Source organism: Tachyglossus aculeatus, chromosome 21 (genome assembly GCF_015852505.1).
Source record: "Tachyglossus aculeatus isolate mTacAcu1 chromosome 21, mTacAcu1.pri, whole genome shotgun sequence".
Lineage (NCBI taxonomy): Eukaryota > Metazoa > Chordata > Mammalia > Monotremata > Tachyglossidae > Tachyglossus > Tachyglossus aculeatus.
The window spans coordinates 3,727,001-3,751,855 of NC_052086.1; the positions used below are offsets into that span (position 1 = coordinate 3,727,001).

The 24,855-nt window shown below is 51.2% G+C and overlaps 1 protein-coding gene across 2 annotated transcripts in view; it reads left to right on the top strand.

Moving 5' to 3' along the window:
• Window positions 1-1,652: 1,652 nt before the first annotated feature.
• Window positions 1,653-24,855, top strand: part of MVK (mevalonate kinase) — a 43,383-nt gene continuing 20,180 nt past the window's right edge. Inside the window, exons 1-10 of one of the 2 annotated variants that reach the window (XR_005455396.1) lie at window positions 1,653-1,730; window positions 4,024-4,171; window positions 8,230-8,374; window positions 9,793-9,948; window positions 13,506-13,609; window positions 15,417-15,462; window positions 17,151-17,241; window positions 19,316-19,432; window positions 20,681-20,834; window positions 21,680-22,012. Coding sequence is in view for 1 of the 2 variants with exons in the window: in XM_038763657.1 (XP_038619585.1) it covers window positions 1,653-1,730; window positions 4,024-4,171; window positions 8,230-8,374; window positions 9,793-9,948; window positions 13,506-13,609; window positions 15,417-15,462; window positions 17,151-17,241; window positions 19,316-19,432; window positions 20,681-20,834; window positions 21,680-21,831 (1,191 nt within the window). In the remaining variant the exon portion in view is untranslated. Of the gene's footprint in view, window positions 1,731-4,023; window positions 4,172-8,229; window positions 8,375-9,792; window positions 9,949-13,505; window positions 13,610-15,416; window positions 15,463-17,150; window positions 17,242-19,315; window positions 19,433-20,680; window positions 20,835-21,679; window positions 22,219-24,855 lie in introns of those variants that run through there. The other variant, XM_038763657.1, reaches the window with a different exon arrangement.

Here is a 24,855-nt window from a genome sequence, read left to right on the forward strand (position 1 = left end):
TACTTGTACATATCTATTCTATTTATTTTATTTTGTTAGTATGTTTGGTTTTGTTCTCTGTCTCCCCGTTTTAGACTGTGAGCCCACTGTTGGGTAGGGACCGTCTCTAGATGTTGCCAATTTGTACTTCCCAAGCGCTTAGTACAGTGCTCTGCACATAGTAAGCGCTCAATAAATACGATTGATGATGATGATGATGATGATGAGAAGAGGAGGCTGAGGGAACAAGAGAGGTGGAGGCTGAGGAGACTGATGTGGCAGGAGAGGAGGAGGCTGTGGAGGCCGAGGGGACAGGAGAAGGGGAGGCTAGGAGGCTGATGTGTCAGGAGAGGGGGAGTCTGAGGAGGCTGAGGGGACAGGAGTGAGGAGGCTGAGGGGACAGGAGAGGATGAGGCTGAGGAGGCTGAAGTGACAGGAGAGGAGGAGGCTAGGAGGCTGATGTGGCAAGAGAGGGGGAGTCTGAGGAGGCTGAGGGGACAGGAGTGGGGAGGATGAGGAGGCTGAGGGGACAGGAGAGGATGAGGCTGAGGAGGCTGAAGTGACAGGAGAGGAGGAGGCTGAGGGGACAGGAGAGGAGGAGGCTGAGGAGGCTGAAGTGACAGGAGAGGAGGAGGCTGATGTGGCAGGAGGGGGGAGGCTGAGGAGGCTGAGGGGGCAGGAGAGGAGGAGTTTTAGGGGACAGCAGAGGATGAGGCTGAGGGGACAGGAGAGGATGAGGCTGAGGAGACAGGAGAGGGGAAAGCTGAGGAGACTGAAGTGACAGGAGAGGAGGAGGCTGATGTGGCAGGACAGGGGGCAGGCTGAGGGGACAGGAGGGGGAGGCTCCAGGACCCCCGAGCTCGGCCCCTTGCTCCCCCCACCCCATCTCTTCTCCTGCTCCTCCCCCTCCCCCTGCCTCCTCCTCCCCCTCCTCTGCCCCCCATTCCCCTTCTGGACCTTTTCCCCACCACACTCTCCCCTCTGGTCCTCCCCCATGCCCCCCTGGACCTTCTCCCCCACACAACTTCCACTTTGGTCCTTCTGCATTCCCCCTCTGAGCCTTCTCCCTTTCAGTTCCCGCCCTGGATCTTCTCTCCCCCCCCACCCCCAAATCCCCCTCTGGACCCTCCGTCCCCCACAATTCCCCCTCTGGTCCTCCTCTATTTCCCCTCTGGGCCTTTCCCCCCATTCTCCTTCTGGATCTTCCCCCCATTTCCCCTCTGGTCCCCCCACAATTCCCCCTCTGGTTCTCCTCCATTCCCTTCTTTTAGACTGTGAGCCCACTATTGGGTAGGGACTGTCTCTATATGTTGCCAACTTGTACTTCCCAAGCGCTTAGTACAGTGTTCTGCACACAGTAAGCGCTCAGTAAATATGATTGATGATGATTCCCTCTCTGGGCCTTGTTGTTCCCTCACCCTCGATTCCCCCTCTGATCCTTCTCTCTCCCCACAATTCCTCCTGTGGTTTTCTCCTCCTCCATACCCCCTCTGGACCCCCCCCCTTCCTTGTCCCCCTCTGGGCCTCCCTCTCCCCCAATTCCTTCCCCCGCCCCCGACCCCCATTCCTTCTCTTGAACCTTCCCGCCCCCACGTCATCCATCTCCTGTCTTCCAATGCCCTGGCCCTCTCACCTTAATCCCCCTGCTCCTCCCCATAGACCCCCAGGAAACCATGTCGGCGAAGACCACGGTGGTGTCAGCGCCGGGGAAGGCCATCCTCCACGGGGAGCATTCCGTGGTTCATGGCAAGGTAAAGGGCTCGCCCTCTTCTCTGCGTCCAACGGAAACTCCTCACCATCTGCTTTAAAGACCTCAATCCCCTCGCCCCCTCCTACTGCACCTCACTGCTCTCCGGCTCCGCCAATTGTCAGCTGTGTGACTTTGGGCAAGTCACTTCTCTGTGCCTCAGTTACCTCATCTGTAAAATGGGGATGAAGACTGTGAGCCCCGCATGGGACAATTTGATCACCTTGTAACCTCCCCAGCACTTGGAACAGTGCTTTGCACATAGTAAGTGCTTAATAAATGCCATTACTCCAACCCAGCCCGCACACTTGGCTCCTCGAATGCCAACCTTCTCACTGGGCCTCCATTTCATCTGTCTCACCACCAACCTCTTGCCCACATCTCGCCTCTGGCCCTCCTTCCTCAAATCCGACAGGTGATGACTTTCCTTCACTTCAAAGCCTTATTGAAGGCCCGTCTCCTCCGAGGGGCCTTCCCAGACTAAGCCCCCCTTTCCTCTTCTCCCTCTCTGTTCTGCATCGCCCTGACTTGCTCCTTTCATTCATTCCCCCTCCCAGCCCCGTGGCACTTATGTCCATATCTGTACTTTATTATAATGTTTGTAGTCTGTTGACTCTCTAGACTGTAAGCTTGATGTGGGCAGGGAATGTGTCTGTTTATTGTACTGTACTCTCCCAAGTGCTTAGTTTAGTGTCTTGCACACAGTAAGCGCTCAATAAATATGAATGAATGACCCCCAGCCCAGGCGCTTTCCACTAGGTCACATCGCTTCTCTATTACATCATGTGTTTTCCCAAAGTCAGCCTCCCTATTCCTGTGGAACTGAGAAGCAGCACGGCCCAGCAGAAAGAGACCAGACCTGAGAATCAGGGGACCTGGGTTCTAATCCAGCCACCGCCACTACCCTGCCGGGTGACCTTGGGCAAGTCACAGCACTTCTGTGGCTTCAGTTAGCTCACCTGTAAAATGGGGTTTCAATACCTGTCCTTCCCTCCTCCTTAGACTGTGAGTTCCATGTGGGACAGGGACTGTGTCTGACATGATTGTCTTGAACCTACCCAGTGCTGAGTATAGTGTTTGGCACAAAGTAAGCGCTTAGTAAATAGCATTAAAGAAAAAGCACCACCTGGGCCCGTGTTGTCTAAATCAGAGCCAAACTCGAGTGATGAGTATTCCAAAGTCCTTGTAATCAGTCAATCAATAGTATTTGTTGAGCGCTTATTATGTGCAGAACACTGTACTAAGCAGTTGGAAAGGACAAGATAATGTAGTTGATAGACACATTTTCCTGCCCACAGTGAGCTTACATTCTAGAGGGGGAGAGACTGTGAGCCCGTTGTTGGATAGGGACTGTCTCTATATGTTGCCGATTTATACTTCCCAAGCGCTTAGTACAGAGCTCTGCACACAGTAAGTGCTCAATAAATGCGATTGAATGAATTAATATAAATTATGGATATGGGTGTAAGTGCTGTGGGGCTGAAGGAGGGGTGAGAAAAAGGAGCAAATTCAAGTGCAAGGGCGACGCAGAATAGAGTGGGACAAGAGGAAATGAAGGCCTAGTCGGGGAAGGCCTCTAAAAATTTGTATTTTCTTTCGTTAGTGGTAGCGGTGTTTATTGAGCATCCACTGTGTGCCAAGGTGCTCTACTGAGCACTTGGCTCATAAAACAGAAGAATGGAACATGGCCCCTAATAATCAATCAATCAATCAGTCGTATTTATTGAGCACTTACTGTGTGCAGAGCACTGTACTAAGCGCTTGGGAAGTACAAGTTGGCAACATATAGAGACAGTCCCTACTGTCTCTATATTAATTATATTATATAATATTATTGTCTCTATATTAAGATATTAATAAATCACGATGCCCGTCAAGCACTATATGCCAAGCCCTATATTAAGCACTGGGGTAGATGGAAATAATCACAATCCTTATCTCACCTGGGACTCACGACCTAAGTAGGAGGGGGTAGGGTTTAATCCCCATTTTACAGATGAGGGAGGTGACTGGCCCCAGATCACCCAGCAAGCGGCCCAGTCAGAATTAGACCTCAGGTCCTCCGGTGCCCAGGCCTGTGCTCTCTCCACTAGGCCACACTGTTTCTGTAGCCCGCAAGGATCTGTCCCTCTAATGGGCGTGTGTGAGGGGGGAATGGAAACAACTTGGCTTGAGGGGGTCCAGGTGGGCATCGGTAGACGGGCACCCCCCGCCAACCTTGCCTACTGGGAGCGGGGAAGCGCTGGGGTGGCCGTTGTCGCTCGCCGGCGGTCATGTTGTCGCCTTCTGCATTCCAGGTGGCCCTGGCAGTGGCTCTCAACCTGCGCACCTTCCTTCAGTTCCGCCCCGGCGACCCCGACCGGGTGACCGTCAGCTTGCCCAACCTCGGCCTCCGGCGGACCTGGGAGGTGTCCGACCTCCGCCGGGTCTTCCCCGAGCCTTTGGGTAAGCGCCCTGAGCCCCGAGGGAAACACCCCCTCCGTCAAGAAGGCCGGGAGCCCCTCGGGGGGAAGGGGACTGGGTCCCACCTGATCATCATCATCATCAATCGTATTTATTGAGCGCTTACTATGTGCAGAGCACTGCACTAAGCTCTTGGGAAGTACAAATTGGCAACATCTAGAGACAGTCCCTACCCAACAGTGGGCTCACAGTCTAAAAGGGGGAGACAGAGAACAAAACCCAACATACTAACAAAATAAAATAAATAGAATAGATAGGTACAAGTAAAATAAATAAATAGAGTAATAAATATGTACAAACATATATACAGGTGCTTTGGGGAAGGGAAGGAGGTAAGATGGAGAGGGGGACGAGGGGCGACCTCGGAGCGTGGCCTAGTGGCAAGAGCCCGAGCTTGGGAGTCATTCATTCAGTCGTATTTATTGAGCGCTTACTGTGTGCAGAGCACTGGACTAAGCGCTTGGGAAGTACAAGTTGGCAACAGATAGAGACAGTCCCTACCCAACAGTGGCTCACAGGGGTCGTGCGTTCTAATCCCGGCTCCGCCACTTGTCATTCATTCATTGTCGTATTTATTGAGCGCTTACTGTGTGCAGAGCACTGGACTAAGCGCTTGGGAAGTACAAGTTGGCAACAGAGACGGTCCCTACCCAACAGTGGGTTCACAGTCTAGAAGCGGGAGACAGACAACAAAACAGAGCATATTAACAAAATAAAATAAATAGAATAAATATGTACAAATAAAATAAATAGAGTAATAAATACGTACAAACATATATACATATGTACAGGTGCTGTGGGGAGAGGAAGGAGGTAAGGCGGGGGGGATGGGGAGGGGGTGGATGACCTTGGGCAAGCCACTTCGCTTCTCTGTGCCTCAGTTACCTCATATGTAAAATGAGGATGAAGACTGTGAGCCCCACTTGGGACAACCTGATTACCTTGTATCTCCCCCAGAACAGTGCTTGGCACATAGTAAGTGCTTAAGAAATATCAACATTATTATTATTATTGTTACCCCAGTGCTTAGAACAGTGCTTGCCACATAGTAAGCGCTTAAGAAATACCACCAACATCATTATTATTATTATTACCCCACTGCTTAGAACAGTGCTTGGCATATAGTAAGCGCTTAAGAAATACCAACGTCATTATTATTATTATTATTACCCCAGTGCTTAGAACAGTGCTTGGCACATAGTAAGCGCTTAAGAAATACCAACATCATTATTATAATTATTATTACCCCAGTGCTTAGAACAGTGCTTGGCACATAGTAAGCGCTGAAGAAATACCAACATCATTATTATTACCCCAATGCTTAGAACAGTGGTTGGCACATAGTAAGCACTTAAGAAATACCGACATCATTATTATTATTATTACCCCAATGCTTAGAACAGTGCTTGGCACATAGTAAGCGCTTAAGAAATACCAACATCATTATTATAATTATTATTACCCCAGTGCTTAGAACAGTGCTTGGCACATAGTAAGCGCTGAAGAAATACCAACATCATTATTATTATTATTACCCCAATGCTTAGAACAGTGCTTGGCATATAGTAAGCGCTTAAGAAATACCAACATCATTATTATAATTATTATTACCCCAGTGCTTAGAACAGTGCTTGGCACATAGTAAGCGCTTAAGAAATACCAACATCATTATTATTATTATTACCCCAATGCTTAGAACAGTGGTTGGCACATAGTAAGCGCTTAAGAAATACCAACATCATTATTATTATTATTACCCCAATGCTTAGAACAGTGCTTGGCACATAGTAAGTGCTTAAGAAATACCAACGTCATTATTATTATTATTATTACCCCAGTGCTTAGAACAGTGCTTGGCACATAGTAAGCGCTTAAGAAATACCAACATCATTATTATAATTATTATTACCCCAGTGCTTAGAACAGTGGTTGGCACATAGTAAGCGCTTAAGAAATACCAACATCATTATTATTATTATTATTACCCCAATGCTTAGAACAGTGGTTGGCACATTGTAAGCGCTTAAGAAATACCAACATCATTACCCCAATGCTTAGAACAGTGCTTGGCACATAGTAAGCGTTTAAGAAATACCAACATCATTATTATAATTATTATTACCCCAGTGCTTAGAACAGTGCTTGGCACATAGTAAGCGCTTAAGAAATACCATCATTATTATTATTATTACCCCAATGCTTAGAACAGTGGTTGGCACATAGTAAGCGCTTAAGAAATACCAACATCATTATTATTATTATTACCCCAATGCTTAGAACAGTGCTTGGCACATGGTAAGCGCTTAAGAAATACCAACGTCATTACCCCAATGCTTAGAACAGTGCTTGGCACATAGTAAGGGCTTAAGAAATACCAACATCATCATTATTATTATTATTATTATTATTATTATTATTATTATTATTATTATTATTATTACCCCAGTGCTTAGGACAGCATTTGTCACGTAGGAGGCCCTGGCTTGCAGTCCGTGGTCCCGGGCTAGGGGTTTTTTCAGCCAACTGGCATCGAAGTAAATACCAGTTTCAGGCAGGGGATCACAACTGGAGGAATGTTTACGAAAAGCCAAATCTTCATTCCTCCATTCACTCGTATTTGTTAAATGCTTACTGTGTGCAGAGCACTGTACTAAGCGCTTGGAAAAGAACAATACAACCAAAAACAGTGACGTTCCCCGCCCACAACAAGCTCACAGTCTAAATCTTCCCCTAAGAGACGGGATTGAATCCTGATGCAAATAAACTAGGTTTCAGTTCAGGGGTCCTTTCAATCAATCGATGGTATTTGTTGAGTGCTTACTGGGTGCAGAGCACTGTACTAAGCGCTTGCGAGAGGACAACACAACAGAGTTGGTAGACACGTTCCCTGCCTTCTACAAGCTGACAGTCTAGAAGGGAAGACAGACATTAATATAAATAAATTAGGGCTATAATAAATCATAGGTTTAATAAATGAATTATGGCTATAATTACAGCTATAATAAATTTGCACTCCTGATAAGGATGGCATTTATTAAATGCCTACTGTGGTGAATATGGGATGTGTTTTTTCTTTTTTTCTGGTATTTAAGCTCTTATGTGACAGGCACTATACTAAGCGCTGAAGTAGAGACAAGGCAGTCATGTTGGACGCAGTCCCCGTCCCACATGGGGCTCTCCGTCTTAATCCCCATTTTCCAGATGAGGGAACTGAGGCCCAGGGAAGTGAAGTGACTTGTCCAAGGTTCCACAGCAGTCCAGTGGTGGAGGCAGAATTAGAACTCAGGACCTGCTGCTTCCCAGGTCCACTCTCCATTGGCTAGGCCGCACTCCTTTTAGACTGTGAGCCCAATGTTGGGTAGGGACCGTATATGTTGCCAATTTGTACTTCCCAAGCGCTTAGTATAGTGCTCTGCACATAGTAAGTGCTCAATAAATACGATTGATGATGATGATGATGACTCCTTCCCGGAAGGGAACGCAGATTCATTCATTCAGTCGTATTTACTGAGCGCTTACTGTGTGCAGAGCACTGTACTAAGCGCTTGGGAAGTCCAAGTTGGCAACATATAGAGACGGGCCCCACCCAACAACGGGCTCACAGTCTAGAAGAGGAAGCAGCGTGGCTCAGTGGAAAGAGCCCGGGCTTTGGAGTCAGAGGTCATGGGTTCAAATTCCGGCTCCGCCACTTGTCAGCTGTGGGACTCTGGGCAAGTCACTTCACTTCTCTGTGCCTCAGTTCCCTCATCTGTAAAATGGGGATTAAGACTGTGAGCCCCCCGTGGGACAACCTGATCACCTTGTAAGCTCCCCAGCGCTTAGAACAGTGATTTACACATAGTAAGCGCTTAATAAACGCCGTCATTATTATTAGAAGGGGGAGGCAGACAACAAAACAGAACACGTGGGCAGATCCCGCCCCGCGGGAGACCCCCAGTCTTGTCCGTGCGATGTGGCGATTCGTGGAGCGGGTTGGGGCGGTCGGCTGAGCTCTGAGCGGTCCGCGAAGCCGGACGCGTGTCGCCTGTCGTCCGTCACAGACCCGAACCCCTCGGCGGCCCCCGCCCCGGAGAAAATGGAAAAGCTGAAGGAGTTTGCGGGTCTCGGGCCGGAGCCTCTGGACAGCCAGGGCCTGGCCCTCTTGGCTTTCCTCTATTTATACACGGCCATCGGCGGGACGGACGGGTAAGTCCGCCGGACTTGGACGCCGCTCTGTTTTGACCGGGGTTGGGGGCAGTGGAGGGGAGGAGTGTTTTCTGTTAGGTTTTTGTTTATTACGGTATCTATTAAGCGCTCACTGTCGGCCAGCTACTGTGCTCGGCGCTGGGGTAGACCCGAGTTAATCACGTTGGAAACGGTCAGTCAGTCGTATTTATTGAGCGCTTACTGTATGCAGAGCACTGCACTAAGGCCTTGGGAGAGGAAATTGGCTCAGTGGAAAGAGCCCGGGCTTGGGAGGGAGAGGCCGTGGGTTCTAATCCCGGCTCCACCACTTGTCAGCTGTGTGGCTTTGGGCAAGTCGCTTCACTTCTCTGGGCCTCAGTTACCTCATCTGGAAACTGGGGATTAAGACTGTGAGCCCCACGTGGGACGACCTGATCACCTCGTATCCACCCCAGCGCTCAGGAAAGTATTTCACACATAGTAAGTGCTTAACAAATGCTATTATTGCTAGTATTATTATTATTAATCCCCCTTTTTAGACTGTGAGCCCACTGTTGGGTAGGGACTGTCTCTATGTGTTGCCAATTTGTACTTCCCAAGCGCTTAGTACAGTGCTCTGCACATAGTAAGCGCTCAATAAATACGATTGATTGATTGATTGATTGATTAATCAGACACATTCCCTGCCCATGACGAGCTGACGGTCCAGAGGGGGAGACATCCCTGTCCCAAATGGGGCTCGTAGCCCTCAGCTCCTTTTGACAGAGGAAGGAACTGAGGCCCAGTGAAGTGACTAGCCCAAGGTCGTCCAGCCAGTCCCCGTCTAGACTGTGAGCCCAATCAATCAATCAATCAATTGTATTTACTGAGCGCTCACTATGTGCAGAGCACTGTACTAAGCGCTTGGGAAGTACAAATTGGCATCACATAGAGACAGTCCCTACCCAACAGTGGGCTCACAGTCTAAAAGGGGGAGACAGAGAACAGAACCAAACATACCAACAAAATAAAATAAGTAGGATAGAAATGTACAAGTAAAATAAATAAATAAATAGAGTAATAAATATGTATGTTTACATGTATGTATGTATGTTTACATGTATGTATGAGCCCACTGTTGGGTAGGGACCGTCTCTATATGTTGCCAATTTGTACTTCCCAAGCGCTTAGTACAGTGCTCTGCACGCAGTAAGCGCTCAATAAATACGATTGATTGATTGATTGATTGAGTGGCAGAGCCGGGGATTAGAACCCAGGTCCTTCTGAGTCCCCAGGCCCTGGCTCTAGCCACGCTACCTCGGCAGACTGGGTTTTATCAGGTTTCCGACGCAGTCTCCCTCGACTGGAGCCGTGTCCCGCGGTACGGGGCCGTCGTGAGTGTTGCGCGCAGAGCGGGCGCCGTACGGGGGTCCCCAACGGGCGGTCCGGTTTATCCGCAGCGCCCGGCCGAACGTGGACGTGGTGGTGTGGTCCGAGCTGCCCCCGGGAGCCGGGTTGGGGTCCAGCGCCGCCTTCTCGGTCTGTTTGGCCGCCTGCCTGCTGCTGTCCTGCGGCCGAATCCCCGACCCCCGGAAAGAAGGGGACGACGTGGGCAGGTGAGCCGGCTGGACACGGCGGGGGGGAGGCCCAAGCGACCCCAACCGTGGGACACTGCGCGTCCCCGTCCCCCCCCCCAAAACGCCGCTGCTGCCCTGCACCCCTGTGTGCTGAGGGTAGTGGCTGGGAGTGTGCAACCTGGGGGGCTTCCTGGAGGAGGTGGGTATCAATCCTATTGAGCACTGACTGCGTCCAGAGCACTGTACTACTACTAATCAATCAATCTATCGTATTTATTGAGCGCTTACTATGTGCAGAGCACTGTACTAAGCGCTTGGGAAGTACAAATTGGCAACATATAGAGACAGTCCCTACCCAACAGTGGGCTCACAGTCTGAAAGGGGGAGACAGAGAACAGAACCAAACATGCCAACAAAATAAAATAAATAGGATAGAAATGTACAAGCAAAATAAATAAATAAATAAATAAATAAACAGAGTAATAAATATGTACAACCATATATACATATATACAGGTGCTGTGGGGAAGGGAAGGAGGTAAGATGGGGGGATGGAGAGGGGGACGAGGGGGAGAGGAGGGAAGGGGCTCAGTCTGGGAAGGCCTCCTGGAGGAGGTGAGCTCTCAGCAGGGCCTAGCTAATAATGCCAAGCGCTTACTACATGCCAAGCACTGTTCTAAGCGCTGGGGTAGGTCCAATTTGTACTTCCCAAGCGCTTAGTACAGTGCTCTGCCCATAGTAAGCGCTCAATAAATACAATTGATGATGATGATGAAGTTAGGTTGGATACAGTCCCTGTCCCACATGGGGCTCACACTCTTAATCCCAATTTTCAGGCGAGGGCAGTGAGGCCCAGAAAAGCGAAGTGACTTGTCCAAGGTCACCCAACAGGCATGTGGCGGAGCCGGGATTAGAATCCACGACCTTCTGACCCCCAGGCCTGGGTTCTGTCCCCCACGCCGTGCTGCTTCTCCGGGCACTGTACTAAGCGCTTGGGAGAAGACAATAGAACAATAAGCGGACACATTCCCTGCCCACAACGAGCCGGCAGTCCAGAGGGGGAGACAGATGTGAATAGAAATAAGTAAAATGACAGATGGGGACATAATCAATCAATCGTATTTATTGAGCGCTTACTGTGTGCAGAGCACTGTACTAAACGCTTGGGAAGCACAAGTTGGCAACACATAGAGACGGTCCCTACCCGACAGCGGGCTCACGGTCTAGACGTAAGTGGTGTGGGGCTGGGAGGGGGCTGAGTAAAGGGAGAAAGTCGGGGCTACGCGGAAGGGAGTGGAGGAAGAGGAAAGGAGGGCTTTGTCAGGGAAGGCTTCTTGGAGGAGGTGTGCTTTGGGACAGCTGGGAGAGCCATTAAAAAGCGAGAGGGAGGGAGGGCAGAGGAACTTGGGCAGGGCAGTGAGGAGGTTGGCTGGGAAGCGTGCGAAGAGAATAATGGCTGAAGAAAGCCCTGTTTGTGTTGTTACTGTCATTAGTATTAATAATAATTGTGGTATTAAGCACTTACTATATTCCAGGCTCTGGAATATAGTTAAGAGAAGCAGCGTGGCTCAGTGGCAAGAGCCTGGGCTTTGGCGTCATAGGTCATGGGTTCAAATCCCGGCTCCGCCACTTGTCAGCCGTGCGACTTTGGGCAAGGCACTTCTCTGGGCCTCAGTTCCCTCATCTGTAAAATGGGGTGGAAGACGGTGAGCCCCCCGTGGGACAACCTCATCACCTTGTAACCTCCCCAGCGCTTAGAACGGTGCGCTGCACATAGTAAGCGCTTAACAGATACCATTGTTATTATTATTATTATTACTAAGAGATGGTGCGGCTACAAGGAAATTGGTTGAGACACAGTTCCCGTCCCACATGGGGCTCCCCGTCTTGACGTGGTGAATAGAACCTCCCTTTCGGGAGGAATGCACTTATTTAGTTCATCCGTTCTATCGTTTTTATTGAGCACTTACCGTGTGCAGAGCACTGTACTAAGCGCTTGGGAGAGGACAATAAAATAAAAACAGGTACACTCCCTGCCTGGTTACTCACCTGTGGCAAAACTCCTGGTTGCTGCCCCATGATGCCGTTTGTCTCCCGGGGTTACCGGCATGGGCTGCGGATTCAGAGGACCTGGGTTCTAGAATCCCGGCTCTGCCACGTGTTTGCTGTGTGACCTCGGACAAGTCACTTCGCACAGTAAGCGCTTGATAAGCACGATTGGATAATAAATACGATTGAACTTCACTTCTCTGGGCCTCGGTTCCCTCATCTGTAAAATGGGGATGAAGCCCGTGAGCCCCGTGTGGAACAGGGACTGTGTCCAACCTGATTATCTCGGATCTACCTCAGTGCTGAAAGTGCTTGGCACACAGTAAGTGCTTAACAAGTATCACTATTATTATTAATCAATCAATCAATCGTATTTATTGAACGCTTACTGTGTGCAGAGCACTGTACTAAGCGCTTGGGAAGTACAAGTTGGCAACATATAGAAACAGTCATCATCATCATCATCAATCGTATTTATTGAGCGCTTACTGTGTGCAGAGCACTGTACTAAGCGCTTGGGAAGTACAAGTTGGCAATGTATAGAGACAGTCCCTACCCAACAGTGGGCTCACAGTCTAAAAGGGAGAGACAGAGAACAAAACCAAACATACTAACAAAATAAAGCAAATAGAATAGATATGTACAAGTAAAATAAATAAATAAATGAGTAATAAATTATTAGTTGTAGTAGTAGTAGTATTACTTTTTCGATCACCCCGGAGCCACCTTTCAAATTACCTTTCAAATCAAATCCTCTAGATATGTACAAGTAAAATAAATAAATAAATGAGTAATAAATTATTAGTTGTAGTAGTAGTAGTATTACTTTTTCAATCACCCCAGAGCCACCTTTCAAATTACCTTTCAAGTCAAATCCTCTAGACTGGGAGCTTGTTGTGGGCAGGGAATGTGTCTGTTAGTTGTTATATTGTACTCTCCCAAGCGCTTAGTACAGTGCTCTGCACACAGCGCTCAGTAGAGACAATTGAATGAATGAATGAATCTGTCAGTTGAGCTCCTTCCCCGTGGGGGAGAGAGAGAGAGAGTGTGTGTGTGTGTGTGTGTGTGTGTGTGTGTGTGTGTGAATGATCCTTGTGATGTTTAAGCATTTACAGTGTGCCAAACACTGTGCTAAGCGCGGGATTGAAGGGAAGGTAATCAGGCCGGACGCAGGCCTGATCATACCCAGGACTTACAGTCTAAGAAGAAAGGAGAACAGGTATTTTAGCCCCATGTTCCAGATGAGGAGAGTGAGGCCCAGAGAGGTGAAGTGCCTCACCCCAGGGCCGCCCAGCGGGTGAGGGCGGAGCCGGAATTGGAACTCGGATCCTGGGACAACCGGGGGCCTTCTCTTCAAGGCCCGTCCCCGGCTTTGGCAGCTGCATCCGAGAACGAGGGTGACAGCAGTAAGAAGGAGGGCATTTCTGAGGTGCTGACCCCGGGGGGGAAAGAAGCGAGCTGGGGGTCGGTGATGGAGGACACGATTCCTCGGCGGGACCGCCCTCCCTCGCCGCCCCCTCACCCTGAAGACGACTTCCTTCCCGCAGGTGGACGGAGGAAGAGCTGGAGCTCATTAACCTCTGGGCCTTTGTCGGGGAGAAGGTCATTCACGGGAACCCGTCGGGCGTGGACAATGCGGTCGCCACGTGGGGTACGGCCCTCGCTCTGCCTCGTTGGGCCGGGGAGATGGGCGGGGAGCGGAGTGTCCCCGGATTCGAGAGGGAAATATAATAATAATAATAATAATGGCATTTATTAAGCGCTTACTATGTGCAAAGCACTGTTCTAAGCGCTGGGGAGGTTACAAGGTGATCAGGTTGTCCCACGTGGGGCTCACAGTCTCAAGCCCCATTTTACAGATGAGGTAACTGAGGCACAGAGAAGTTAAGTGACTCGCCCGAAGTCACACAGCTGACAATTGGCGGAGCCGGGGTTTGAACCCGTGACCTCTGACTCCAAAGCCCGGGCTCTTCTCCACTGAGCCACGCTGCTTCCCGATGGGAAACCGCCGGCTGCTTCTACTACGCACCTGGGCTTTGTTCATTCATTCATTCAGTCGTATTTATTGAGCGCTTACTGTGCTCAGAGCACCGTACTAAGCGCTTGGGAAGCCCAAGTTGTCAACGTAGAGAGACGGTCCCTACCCAACAGCGGGCTCACAGTCTGGAAGGGGGAGACGGACAACAAAACAAAACATACTAACAAAATAAAATAAATAGAATAAATATGTACAAGTAAAATAAATAAATATTCATTTAGAGAAGCATTCTACTACGCACCTGGGCTTTGTTCATTCATTCATTCAGTCGTATTTATTGAGCGCTTACTGTGCGCAGAGCACCGTACTAAGCGCTTGGGAAGTCCAAGTTGGCAACGGAGAGAGATGGTCCCTACCCAACAGCGGGCTCACAGTCTGGAAGGGGGAGACCGACAACAAAACAAAACATACTAACAAAATAAAATAAATAGAATAAATATGTACAAGTAAAATAAATAAATATTCATTTAGAGAAGCATTCTACTACGCATCTGGGCTTTGTTCATTCATTCATTCAATCGTATTTATTGAGCGCTTACTGTGTGCAGAGCACCGTACTAAGCGCTTGGGAAGTCCAAGTTGGCAACGGAGAGAGACGGTCCCTACCCTACAGCGGGCTCACAGTCTGGAAAGGGGGAGACCGACAACAAAACAAAACATACTAACAAAATAAAATAAATAGAATAAATCTGTACAAGTAAAATAAATAAATATTCATTTAGAGAAGCAGCGTGGCTCAGTGGAAAGAGCCCGGGCTTTGGAGTCATAGGTCACGGGTTCAAATCCAAGCTCTGCCACTTGTCAGCTGTGTGACTTTGGGCAAGTCACTTAACTTCTCTGGGCCTCAGTTACCTCATCTGTAAAATGGGAATTAATTAAGACTGTGAGCCCCCCATGGGACAACCTGATCACCTTGTAACCTCCCCAGTGCTTAGAACAGTGCTTTGCACATAGTAAGCGCTTAATAAATGCCATCGTTATTATTATTATAAGTAGAGTAATAAATATGTACAAACATATATACATATGTATAGGTGCTGTGGGGAGGGGAAGGAGGTAAGGCGGGGATGGGGAGGGGGAGAGGAAGGAGGGGGCTCAGTGTGGGAAGGCCTCCTGGAGGAGGTGAGCTCTCAGTAGGGCTTTGAAGGGAGGAAGAGAGCGAGCTTGGCGGACTTGGGGAGGGACGGCATTCCAGGCCAGGGGGAGGATGTGGGCCGGGGGTCGACGGCGGGACGGGCGAGAACGAGGCCCGGTGAGGAGATTAGCGGTGGCAGAGGAGCGGAGGGTGCGGGCTGGGCTGGAGAAGGAGAGAAGGGAGGTGAGGTAGGAGGGGGCGAGAGGATGGATGGACAGCCTTGAAGCCCAGGGTGAGGAGTTTTTTCCTGATGATGCTTTACCCCTTTTGATCTCGCCTTTCCAGGAGGAGCACTGAGATACCAAACCGGGACCATTTCACATCTGACGAGGTAAGATGAGGAAAAGATTGCAGGGAGGGAGATCCCCCCCCTCCCCAACCATCCTTTGGTCTTTCCTTCTCCCCCACCAGTACACTGCCCCCCATCCTGACCTCCCCCCGCTCCCCATTCGCCTTCCCACTCGCTCGCCTGAGGGTCGCCGCCAGGCCGAGGCGAACGTCCATTTTCGAGTGAAAGCACCTAGGTCCTAATCCCAGCTCCTCCTTGCATCCGCTGCGTGACCTTGGGCAAGTTACTTCACTTCTGTGCCTCAGTTCCCTCATCTGTAAATGGGGATTAAGACTTGTGAGCCCCATGTGATGATAATAATAACGATGATGGTACTTGTTCAGCGCTTACTATCTGCCGAGCACTGTTCTACGCACCGGGGTAGATAGAAGGTCATCATGTTGTCCCACAGGGGACTCACAGTTTTAATCCCCATTTTGCAAATGAGGTAACTGAGGCACAGAGAAGTTAAGAGGTTTGCCCAGGGTCACACAGCAGACAAGTGGCAGAGCCGGGATTAGAACCCACGTCCTCTGATCCCGAGCCCGGGCTCTTGCCACTAAGCTACGTTGCTTCCCATGTAGGGCAGAGACTGTGTCTTTCTCTGGACTGTAAGTTTGTTATGGGCAGGGAACGTGTCTGCTAATTCTGTTGGATTGTACTCTCCCAAGCGCTTCGTACTGCGCTCTGCGCAGAGTAAGCACCTAATCATCATCATCATCATCAATCGTATTTATTGAGCGCTTACTATGTGCAGAGCACTGTACTAAGCACTTGGGAAGTACAAATTGGCAACATATAGAGACAGTCCCTACCCAACAGTGGGCTCACAGTCTAAAAATAATAAATAAATAGCATCGATTGATAAATGGCAGCCACTTTTTGTTCGTGGCCCCTTTTTTCCCAAGTCACCTGCCTGGGATCCAGTTGCTGATGGTCATCAAATGCTCCCTTCCCTACTTGCCGTCTCAAACGGAAATGCCGTCAGGGGAAGCAGAAGCCTACGGCAGTTCCCTTAGGTCAGCAGTCCACCGACCGCTATTTACCGAGCGCCTAATGCGTACCGATCAGCGCGGTAGCCACGATTCCCTGCCCCCGAGGAGTAATAACTGTGATATTTAAGGGCCGTGCACGGTGCTACGCACTGGCGTAGAGGCAGGGTAAGCAGTTCCCATATGGGGCTCACTGTCTGAGGAGGAGGGAGTATAAGGATTGAATCCCCATTTTACAGATAAGGGAACTGAGGCCCGGAGCAGTGAAGCGACTGGCCCCAGGTCGCACAGCAAGCAGTTGGGAGAGCCGGGAGGGGAACCAGGTCCCAATCCCAGGCCGGGGTCCTCTCCACGTGGTCACGCTGCTTCCCAATCTGAGTGTACGATCCGTTGTGGGGGGAGCGCCGGACTGAACAGGACGGTAGAATTAGCGGGGACCCCCCCCGACCTCAAGAAGCTGACAGTTTACTCCGTGAAGAACCCCGACCCGACAACTTGGGAGAGTCCAGGAAGTTCGGTGGACACCCGCGGCCGCATGGCTCGTCCAGTCGATGGACGGATTTGGGCCCGGGCCCGGTGGCGGGGAGCAGGGAGGCGGTTTTGAGGAAGGGCAAAACCTGGAGAGGCGGGAGGGTCCGTCGGGACTTGTTTCTCCGCGGGGGCCGCGGTGAGGATTGGGATGCGGTCTCGGCTTCGCAGGGTGCCGTCTCTGAGGATCCTGCTGACCAACACCAAGGTTCCCCGGAGCACCAAGGCCCTGGTGGCCGGAGTCCACGAGAAGCTGTTGAAGGTACGGAGGCGATGGGGCGGCGGGCCGGGGAGCGGGGCGACGGGGGCGTCCGGGACTTCTGGGACCCAAATAAGTCCATTGACATTTTCAGGGCCACCAGGCTTTCCTTCCGATTCCCAGTCCCCAGCTAGCTGCCCTCTTATTAATATTTGTCTCCCTCTCTGGACTGTCACCTCGTTGTGGGCGGGGAATGTGTCCGTTTATTCTTCGTTGTCCTCTCCCAAGTGCTTAGTACAGTGCTCTGCACAGGGTAAGTGCTCAATAAATAGAGAAGCAGCGTGGCCCAGTGGAAAGAGCCCGGGCTTTGGAGTCTGAGGTCATGGGTTCAAACGCCGACCCCGCCACCGTCAGCTGTGTGACTTTGGGCAGGTCACTTCACTTCTCTGGGCCTCAGTGACCTCATCTGGAAAATGGGGATGAAGACTGTGAGCCCCCCGTGGGATAATCTGATCACCTTGTAACCTCCCCAGCGCTTAGAACAGTGCTTTGCACATAGTAAGCGCTTAATAAATGCCATTATTGTGATTATTATTATTTTTAATAAATGCCATTGATTAATAATTGTGGTATTTGTTAAGCACTTACTGTGTACCAAGCACTGTTCTAAGCACTGGGGTAGATACCAGGTAATCAGGTTGTCCCAGGTGGGGCTCACAGTCTTAATCCCCATTTTACAGATGAGGTAACTGAGGCCCAGAGAAGTTAAATGACTTGTCCAAAGTCACACAGCAGATGTGGTGGATCTGGGATTAGAACCCACGTCCTCTGACTCCCAAGCCCGGGCTCTTTCCACTGAGCCTCGCTGCTTCTAACTGACAAGAAGCGTGTCTACCGATTCTGTTGGACCATACTCTCCCAAGTGCTTCATTCATTCATTCAGTTGTATTTATTGAACGCTTACTGTGTACAGAGCACTGTACTAAACGCTTGGGAAGAACAAGTCAGCAACGTATAGAGATGGTTCCTACCCAACAACAGGCTCACAGTCTAGAAGGGGGAGACAAACGACAAAACAAAACAAAATAGTACAGTGCTGTGCACACTGTAAGCGCTCAATAAGTACCGTTGGTTGATTCTTTCTCTGTCCCAGGGAGGCTATGGAAATTGAGGAGTTGATTTTTCTCTCTCTCTCTCTCTCTCTCTCTCTCTCTCTCTCTCTCTCTCTCTCTCTCTCACACACACACACACACACACACACACACACACACACACCACCATTCATTCATTCAATCGTATTTATTGAGCGCTTACTGTGTGCAGAGCACTGTATTAAACGTCAACCCCTCCCTTCACACACACCCCACACACAAACTCACCTCACACAACTGAAGAGAAACTTGGAAGTTCGGATCATCCCGCCTCGGGTCCTGGGGTGGATGGGGTGGAAGGCGGCCGTCCCGTCTGCCTCAGTGGCCCTGGAACTGCTGACCTCTGTTGCCTCTGTCTCCTTCGTCATTCATCCGTTCAACGTATTTATCGAGCGCTTACTGTGTGCAGAGCACTGTACTAGGCGCTTGGGAAGTTCAAGTCGGCAACATATAGAAACGGTCCGTACCCAACAATGGGCTCCCAGTCTAGAAGTAAGAGATGAGCAAGCTGAGGAGAAAGCTGAGAATGCTTTTAAGCCAATGTTAAGGAATTCGAGTATTTTTACAACACCCTTTTAGACTGTGAGCCCACTGTTGGGCAGGGACTGTCTCTATATGTTGCCAATTTGTACTTCCCAAACGCTTAGTACAGTGCTGTGCACACAGTAAGCGCTCAATAAATACGATTGATGATGATGATGAATACCGTTTGAAAGCAGTGGGGAAGGAGCCATTAGAGAATGAGCAGTGGAAGATCAGGGAAGGAAGAAGATAGGGGGCAAGTGTTTTAATATGGTATGAAGGGATGGGGTCTGAGTTGCCTGGGATAGATTTGAAAAAAATGAATTACTTCAATTTCAACCTCCCCATCTTCCCTTTGTACGTAATAGAACTCCTAGGACTTTTGGTGGCATATTTGAAAGACAAGGAGCGTGTCCGTAAGTCACACAAATATTTCGTCCTCTGTTTCTTTCCCGTGGGCCCAGTTCCCGAAGATCTTGGCGCCACTGCTGACCTCGATGGACGCCATCTCCCAGGAGTGCGAGGGCCTGCTGGCCACCATGGCCGAAGCCCCCGTCACAAGCCACTACGCGGTGCTGGAAGTAAGCCCCCCTCCTCTTCCACTCCTCCCAGCGGGCCCAACCCTCCCCACCAATATCCTGCTGCTACCTTGGCAGCAGCCCCCCGGGGTTGGCGACGTTCCGGTCCGTGGGCTTCATCATCATCATCATCATCATCAATCGTATTTATTGAGCGCTTACTGTGTGCAGAGCACTGTACTAAGCGCTCTGTACTCAGACTCCGAACCTGGGGATCGGCCCGGGAGTCCGGGACCGCGAACCTTCCGGTACCCGTCGTCTTCCCGGCCGGCCGTTCCCCGCGGACACTGGGATGGGTGGATGGGGACAATTCCCAATCTGACGGTTTCACGTCTGAGTACTTGGGTGCCTAGGGTGTCATAATAATGATAAGAATGATGGTATTTATTAAGCGCTTACTATGTGCCAAGCACTGTTCTAAGCACTGGGGAGGTTACAAGGTGATCAGGTTGTCCCACTGGGGGCTCACAGTCTTAATCCCCATTTTGCGGATGAGGTAACTGAGGCACAGAGAAGTGACTTGCCCACAGTCACACAGCTGACAAGGGCCGAGGCGGGATTAGAACCCATGACTCGTGACTCCCAAGCCTGGGCTCTTTCCACTGAGCCACGCCGCTTCTCAGGAGCGGCCAGCTGATTAAGATGGGGAGAAGAGGGAGCTTAGCTAAGCTCCTTCGGCCGGGCAACCTGACAGTCCGAAGAGCCCATTCAAGCCCCCATTCATTCATTCATTCATTTAATCATATTTATTGAGCACTTACTGTGTGCAGAGCACTGTACTAAGCGCTTGGGAAGTACAAGTTGGCAACATATAGAGACAGTCCCTACCCAACAGTGGGCTCACAGTCCCATTCATTCATTCGGTCATATTTATTGAGCACTTACTGTGTGCAGAGCACTGTACTAAGCGCTTGGGAAGTACAAGTTGGAACATATAGAGCCGGTCCCCACCCAACAACGGGCTCACAGTCTAGAAGGGGGAGACAGGCAACAAAACAAAGCATGTTGACGGGTGTCAAAATCATCAGAACAATCGTCCTTGCTGGGGGGAGAGTCTTGGGGGTCAGCTCGTCTTCCCCTGCCCCCCAACTCTCTCCCACGGGGCGTTGACTCCCAGCCTCTTCGGGACCATCGTCCATAGCCGGTCCTCACGCCAGATTGGGCCCAGGTGGCCGGAGACGGCTTCAGGTGGCCCTCGGAGGTTCCCGGCCTCTCCCGCCCATCCCAGCCAGGCCCCTGTTTTCCCCGCAGGAGCTGATGGATCTGAACCAGCATTTCCTGAACGCCCTGGGGGTGGGGCACCCCAGCCTGGACCGGCTGTGCCACGTGACGGCCGCCCACGGGCTGCACAGCAAGCTCACCGGGGCCGGCGGCGGAGGCTGTGCCATCACCCTTCTCGGACCAGGTGAGGCGGAGGGACAGCCGTGGGGGAAGCAGCTTCCCAAAGGGCAATGGGCCGTGGACCATGGGCCGTGGGGGTGGGATGAGTGGGAGGGGACCACCCCAGGCTGACTTCACCATCTTCCTTTTGCCAAAGTAAAAGTCGGCCGCCTTGCCGCCGGACTTCCTCTGGTCCCATGTGAGCCGGGAGGGCTAGTGGATAACGGGGCAAGCTCTTGGTCTTCGGGCAGAACTTGTCTAATAAGCAGTCCCCCAATGGTCACCTCAGCCCTCGGCCTCCCCCGGGGGAGAAGCGGCTCCAACTTGAGACTGAGCCCCCTTTTTCCCCATCCCCTCCGCCCTACCTCCTTCCCCTCCCCGCAGCACCTGTATATATGTTTGTACAGATTTATTACTCTATTTATTTTACCTGTACATATTTACTATTCTATTTATTTTGTTAATGATGTGCATCTAGCTTTGTTTCTATTTATTCTGACGACTTGACACCTGTCCACATGTTTTGTTGCCTGTCTCCCCCTTCTAGACTGTGAGCCCGTTTTTGGGTAGGGACCGTCTCTATACGTTGCCAACTCGTACTTCCCAAGCGCTTAGTACAGTGCTCTACACACAGTAAGCGCTCGATTGATTGAATGAATGAATGCTCAGGAAGGGGAAGCACCGTATGTCTGATGTCGGCCCGCGGTCTGGCTCGGGTCTGGCTCCGCTGAGTGGGTCAGGAGGTCGTGGGGGAGAAGGACGAAGGGAGCCACCGCGATCCCGGCCCTCCGCCCTGCTGTTCCCCACCGTCAAAGCGGAGAGCAGAAGCACCGGTGCCCACGCTAAAGTGGCCTCCTTGCCTCCTGGCAGGTGTGGAGGCGAGTCAGGTGGAGGCCACCAAGAGGGACCTGCAGGACTGTGGATACCAGTGCTGGGAGACCGCCATCGGGGTGCCCGGCGTCACCCTCCACGCGCCGTCCTCCCTGACGACTGAGGTCCTGCGGGCCCTCGACGGCCTCTGACAGACTCGGCCCGCCCCCGGCTCGCTCCAACGGTCACCCCGCTGCCGTGGCTTCCGCTGCAAACGGCCGGCCCCTCTCTCCCCCCCAGCCTTGACACCGTTCCCTCTCCTCTGCGCCCGCGGAAACCCCGTGACGGGCGCAGTGGCGCAGCTCTTCCCAACCCAGACCTACCCGGCCCCAGGTAAGGATTGCCGTGAGCCATGTTGGTAGCTGGGGCCGGCCTCTCCGGGATCGTTTCAATCAGTCGTCGGTATTTATTGAGCACTTACCGTGTGCAGAGCACTGTCCGAAGCGCTCGGGAGAACACACTATAGCCGAGTCTTCAACCACTAATAATAACTGTGCAATTTGTTAAGCTGTCACTATGTGCCAGGCAATGTTCTAAGCGCTGGGGTCGATACAAGATCATTGGGTTGGACACGGTCCCTGTCCCACGTGGGGCTCACCGCCTTAACCCCCGGAGGGCACTGAGGCCCAGAGAAGTGAAGTGACTTCCCCAAGGTCACACAGCAGACAAGTGATAGAGCCGGGACTAGAACCCAGGTTCTTCTGACTCTCAGGCCCGGGCTCTCTCCACTAGGCCACACTGCCCACAAGGAACTTGCAGATTACAGGGGGAGGTAAACGTGAAAATAAAGGACGTATTAAGATTGAGGAGCAGAGCAAAAAATGATGGGCCTGCTTTTGAATGTCAGGAAGACAAAGATCACGACAACTGGAAGATTTAACACATTTATAGTGGATGGAGAGGAGATTGAAGTAGTTGACAGTTTTTCTTTCCTGGGATGGATATTGAATAACAAAAGAACTAGTAGTCAAGAAATATGCCAAAGATTACCGTTAGGGAGATTTGCTATGAAAGGCCTGGAAAAAATCATGAAACGTGCCGATGTAATAATTGCCACAAAAATGCAATTTGTCAATCTGTAGTGTTTCCGGTAACATTGTGTGTGTCCAAAAGTTGGACGGTGAGAAAATAGGCTAGAAAGAGCACCGATTCCTTTAAAATGTGGTGTTGGAGGAGGCTTTTCGAACATCAGGGACTGCCCGAAAAACAAACAAATGGGTCTGGAGCAAATTAAGCCTATGGGGTCATTAGAAGGCCAAATGACTCACATTAGATTAGCATATTTTGGACACATCAGGAGAACCAATTCTCTGGAGAAGACAGTAATGCTAGGAAAAGTCCAAGGAAAACGCAGAAGAGGCAGACGGGCAGCTAGGTGGATAGAAACTATAACAACGATAAGGGAAGAATGGTCAGAAAGGTTACAGATTATGGCAGAAGTAGGACGTTCTGGAGAAAATAAGTCCCTAAAGACGCTTTGAATCGGAAATTTCTTGACGACGTTTGAAGTGTGTGTGTGTGTTTTTGAGGTGTCTGCGGGACAGCCAGGTAGAGAAGGAAGGAGGAAATGTAAGACTACAGAGAGGAAGAGAGACCGGGGCTGGAGATGGAGATTTGGGAATCGTCCAACTAGAGGCGGCAGTTGAAGCCGAGGGAGGGAATGAGTTTTCCGAGGGAACGGGTGTAGATGGAGAATGGGAGGTGACCCAGGAAGAGCCCCGGGGGGACTCCTCACAGTTCGGTGGTGATGCCAAGGAAAGGCAGAGTCTCGGAGTCTCTGTGCTTTAAACCCAATGCACAGCCGTCGTTTATTGACCCCACGGCCCGGCATACTGATCCCCATCAGTTTCGTCTTTCCAGTTTAGGCCCCCCCGTCGGTGGGAGTGCCACTTCCTGAAATCCCGCCAATGATTGTCCCTATTTATTTGACCACCCTCAGCGCTGAGGCCTTGGAGCCATCCGTGAGGGTCACCGGATCTTCCCCTTCCCTACCAATTGTCCTTCTTGGCTCTCCTAGTTTGCTGTACCTATCAATCCATCCATGGATGGTATTTATGGAGCGCTTCCCTTGTCCTAAGCTCTTGGGAGAGGACAGCGTAACGGTCGGTAGACACAGTCCCTGCCCACGACGAGCTGACAGTCTAGAGTCCGTATTTGGTGACTTTATCGGAGGATCCGCTCAACCCCTCCACCCGGTTGGTTACTCCCTGTTTCGCCCTGCTTGGTTTTCATCCATTTCCACGACGCCGTCGGAGCCTCGCTGGGAGGGCGAGGAGGAGCGGTCCGAAGAGATGGGAGAGGACGGAGTCAGAGAATCCCCGGTTAGGTGGTATTTCCAGGAGGAGGGACTGGTCCACACTCGTCAAGCACTTGAAGGTTATTTTAGACGCTCGAATGCGCTTTCATAGGGCTCTCGACGAGCGTGACCGCGTCACATCGTAACAGGGATGCCTTAACCCCGCCACTCTGAGCGCAACGGACCGCCTTCCGCCTCTCCCAGGGGACGGTGGGTCGGCTCCCGGGCGGCTTTTTCCAGACAGCCGGGTCACTTGGCTGTCTCCTCTGCCGGTGGTGGAAGATCCTCAGAACTGCTAATTCCTTCCCCGAAGGCCCCTCGTCTCCTCCAGCCCAACCGTCCCCTTCCGTAGGAAGATATTCCCGGACTCTCCTCTCCTGGGGTCTCCTCCCCGTCCCTGCTGCCGCCAGCGGACCCCAGATATACCCTGGGAAGAGCCCCCCGACTCCTTCTGCCTCTCCCACGCTCCTGCTGCTCCTCACTGCTTTCCATCATGGGCTGGCGGTGCCAAGATCCCAGGGGACACCGGCCTCAACTCCCTGGGCCTCGGTTCCCCCGTCTATAAAATGGGGATGGACACTGCGAGCCCCGTGTGGGACGTGGACTGTGTCCAACCTCATTAGCTTGGATCTGTCCCAGCGCTTAGTAGAGTGCCTGGCGCATAGTAAGCGCTTAACAAGTGCCATAGAGAAAGAGGCTCAGTTGCCTTAGGTGAAAACCAAGCAGGGGTTGTGGGATGGAGGGGGGAATTGAGGAGCATTTAGCTGCTGGTGTACCCCCCTTTCCACCCGCGCCCCCCTCCTCAAACACGCCTGTGAGCCCACTGTTTTAGACTGTGAGCCCACCGTTGGGTAGGGACTGTCTCTATATGTTGCCAATT